The sequence below is a fragment of the Asparagus officinalis genome, chromosome 6 (assembly GCF_001876935.1).
Source record: "Asparagus officinalis chromosome 6, Aspof.V1, whole genome shotgun sequence".
NCBI classification, from domain to species: domain Eukaryota; kingdom Viridiplantae; phylum Streptophyta; class Magnoliopsida; order Asparagales; family Asparagaceae; genus Asparagus; species Asparagus officinalis.
Genome location: NC_033799.1, coordinates 51478058 through 51481663, shown reverse-complemented (window position 1 = coordinate 51481663; position 3606 = coordinate 51478058). Strand labels below are relative to the sequence as shown.

The following is a 3606-nucleotide window of genomic DNA, read 5'->3' as shown; positions in this document are numbered from 1 at the left end:
TGTTTGGACAAAATTTAGCTCCGCCACTGCGTAAATACGCTTGTTCCAGTGTAATTGTGTGTTCATGCAGGCCTGGGGCTCTCCTGCTATCGATTTAATTATGTTTCCCTTCTCTGTTTGATTTCAACCTCTTTTTCACAAGTATTATGTAATGTGTACAAAACTGATGCACTAGGTGGCTCCTTTCAGTTGTGAATGCTGTAGATACAAGCGGGATTGCATTCCTAATGGACTTGAAGAAGTCAATGGAGAAAAGAGGCCTGGACGTACGAAATAAATTTCTGTTATATATTTTTTTCCCTATCAAATGTATGAACATGTATAGTTTTCTTATTTGGTTTGGATTTCAGGTCGTATTTGTAAACCCTGTGGAAGATGTGATGGAGAAACTAGAGCGAGCGAACGAAGCAGACAAATTCATCAAACCCGAATGTCTTTTTCTGACCATTGGGGAGGCTATTCTTTTGCTTTCCTCTGTGGTTAAGGAATGCGCTTAATTTTTACTATGCCCATAAGCGTTGCTTCTGTCTCTCCCAAATTTAGAAGGTAGAATAAAATTAACATTGATCAAAATGTACATCTTCAATGGCCTCAGCTAGCATATATTTCTATTTTGAAGAGAAGAAAAATGTGCAAAATTGTACAAAAGATATCGAAGCTGGCTTCAATAGCCTGAAAAGGGAGTTAACCCAAGAAATTGAGAAGGAAGAAAACATTCGGAGGTCTACATTACATGTTGGGGATTCGAAACAATCAATCAATCGAACCCGTGCCCTTCCGTACATTGTGCTAAGAGTTTAGCAAGTAGGAAAATCACCGCAAATAAAAGAAAAATTGCAGGAAAGATAAACAAGAAAGAACACAGCAGATTTAACGAGGTTCGGCAACGTTCCTACGTCCTTGGGAGCCACACCACACAATTCTTTTGATTAATTGAAGAAGATTACAATGCCCACAAATAGGTTTTTATCTCTCCCAGATCTCTCTGAAAGAATCTTCTCAAAACCCTCTTTTTCACGTGTTCTTTAAACCCTAAAAATGTTTAGGTATATATAGGATCCCAGCCCAAAACAGAATCACAAACGAATCAGGAAACTGAAAATCCCGACATCGGTCGACCGGATTGTAGGCGTCAAAAATTGCCTATAGGTCCCCGCACGCGACTCGAGACAGAGAGAAGACGATGAACGTCGCTATTCGAGTCACAGAAGCTCATTTGACGATGACAAACGCATGAAGTGAGTCGACGGACCATGCGAAACGACGGAACTTCGGAATAACGGAAACATGAACCGATCGGGAGCTTCGCGTCACATACGAAAGACGAAACGCCCCTCGTGTCCCATTTACTTTACATGTGATTCAATCATGAAAGCTCGTAGATCTCCTCATCGGCTTTCCAATGCATCTTGAATCACGTAATTTCGAGTTCAGACGGTAAAGATACGATGAAAACAGACGGAATGCCCGAAACTAAGCCCTGAGCCAAACCAAGACACCCATAGGTGTCTCGGCTTGGCCGAGACACCTAATGGTGTCTCGGCACTTGGCTTGATCAAACTCTACCACGAGAGTTTCGACGGTTGTTCCAGTGAGATGAACATCGGATTGCACCACCACTTCTTCGTCAGAGAAGATTGTCCCCAGCGGAGTCGCCATCTTTTGTTTTAGGGAAAATTGCAATAAAGAGAAGAAAAGAAATTTGACTTTGATTCTTTTAATCTCGGTTACAATTCGATTACAAAAGAGAGGAGAACGAAATTGGTTCTTCCTCTTTGTTTAAAACTGGGTTCTTCACGGTAGCGATGGAGTGCCTCCCTCGAATGCTCGCGTCGAGTTTGCTCTCCATTGACGATCCGATGTCTAGATTCACTGGAACGATGTCTTCTCCTCACGATTTGACGTTGTGGAGAACTTACGTGGCAAGTTTAAAACTTTTGATGAGTTGATAACTCTGATCGAGTTTGAACTCTTGAAAAAGAGTTGATTTGAACCGAAAGTTCGGTTGATAAGCCAAGGATCAAAGCTCTCTGTTGTCGAAGTTGAAGATAATCTTCGTTGGAGGATGATGCCGATCCCCTCAAAAGCTCGCCCAAGGATCTCTCCTGTTGCTGCCAATTCCCAGATCCGAAAAATGCCAGTCTCTCCGATCAACCCAGCCCCCTCTTTCGTTCCAAAAAGCCAGCCCCTTAACTCAGTTGAGTTTGCTCGCTTTTATAAGGGATTAAGGGGTGTAATTGCCCTCTTAATTCTCTCCATAGTGGGGCGGAAATCCCTCAAATCGTGGAGGGAAAACGGTTCCTGCAACCGTTCCTCAAATCGTGGAGGGAAAACGGTTCCTGCAACCGTTCAGCTCGTGTTTGAACGAGTCAAACGCCCACATGGGCGTTCAGGATCCTAACTCCGCTAACTCCGTGTTTTAGAATTGAGACGCGGAGTTGGGTACTCGCTGGGTGTTGAAAAACGCGGGTCCGACCCTAGCGTTTTAATGTTGTAACGCGGGTCCGACTCCAGCGTTTTGGTTTTGTAACGCGGGTCCGACTCCAGCGTTTTAATGTTGTAATGCGGGTTTGACCCTCGCGTTTTACTGTTGACACACGGGGAGGACCTCCGCGTTTTGGTGTTGTAACGCGGGTTCGACCCTTGCGTTTTACTGTTAACACACGGGGAGGACCTCCGCATTTTGGTGTTGTAACGCGGGTTCGACCCTCACGTTTTACTGTTGACACACGGGGAGGACCTCCGCGTTTTGGTGTTGATACACAGGGAGGACCTCCGCGTTTTGGTCTTAAAGCACGGTGATGAGTTCCGCGAATGCTGTTGAACTAGAGTTCTCATCGGTTGTCGTGAAGGTCGTCAGATTGTAACCTTCAGCGATCTACGTGAAAGTCTTCAAATTGTAGCCTTCTGGAAGTCGTCAGATTGTAACTTCCATCATCGGTGTTTGACGGAGGATAAGCTATCTATTGTGATTTTTAGACAGCCTATAATAAGCAATATGGACAACAAGATATATCCTAACAAAGAGATATAGACAATGTATGTGCAAGGATATATAAACTCAAGGGTAAACAATCTAAACTAGATAGTGGGCAATATAATCAACAAGCAATATACAAAGGCGATATAAGATATGAACATAAAAGTAAGTGCGCCAATACAATCACAAACAACCAATTATGATCACGGAGTTCGGTCCCCACGACCTACGTCTCCGCTCCTCACCTCGAGGAGATCTCCACTATCACAACCGGGTTTTCTACGTTCACCCGAACAACGTTTACACCTCACAATACAATCACTATGTAATCACACCTCACACACTAAGTGTTGGTCCTAGCCCGTGTCCTCCTCCTCAAGTGCTCGGTTACAACCTCTCCCTAGGCACGTCAACCGACGCCACTCCTCTTGGATTCGACCCCGTCTCTCACCACACACTTCTCTCGGTGTACAAGTGTATTACAAGTGAATCCTCACAATTAGGCTCAATACAAAGTGTTTGTTCTCTACAATGAATGAGAACGAATTATAAGCTCACTCTCTAAGTTACACAATCCCACAACCCAATTATACTATGAATGTAAATACAATAAGCTCAAATGGTTG

At 43.9% G+C, this 3606-nt stretch overlaps 1 protein-coding gene across 4 annotated transcripts in view; it reads left to right on the top strand.

Annotated features, from left to right (window-relative positions):
- LOC109844938 (probable sulfate transporter 3.3) overlaps positions 1 to 714 on the top strand; it is a 42743-nt gene extending 42029 nt beyond the window's left edge. For 3 of the 4 annotated variants that reach the window (XM_020414115.1, XM_020414114.1, XM_020414113.1), the window contains exons 11-12: positions 190 to 266; positions 351 to 714. In XM_020414115.1, coding sequence (XP_020269704.1) covers positions 190 to 266; positions 351 to 497 — 224 coding nt within the window. In that variant the 3' untranslated portion in view covers positions 498 to 714. Of the gene's footprint in view, positions 1 to 175; positions 267 to 350 lie in introns of all 4 variants that reach the window. The other variant, XR_002248171.1, reaches the window with a different exon arrangement.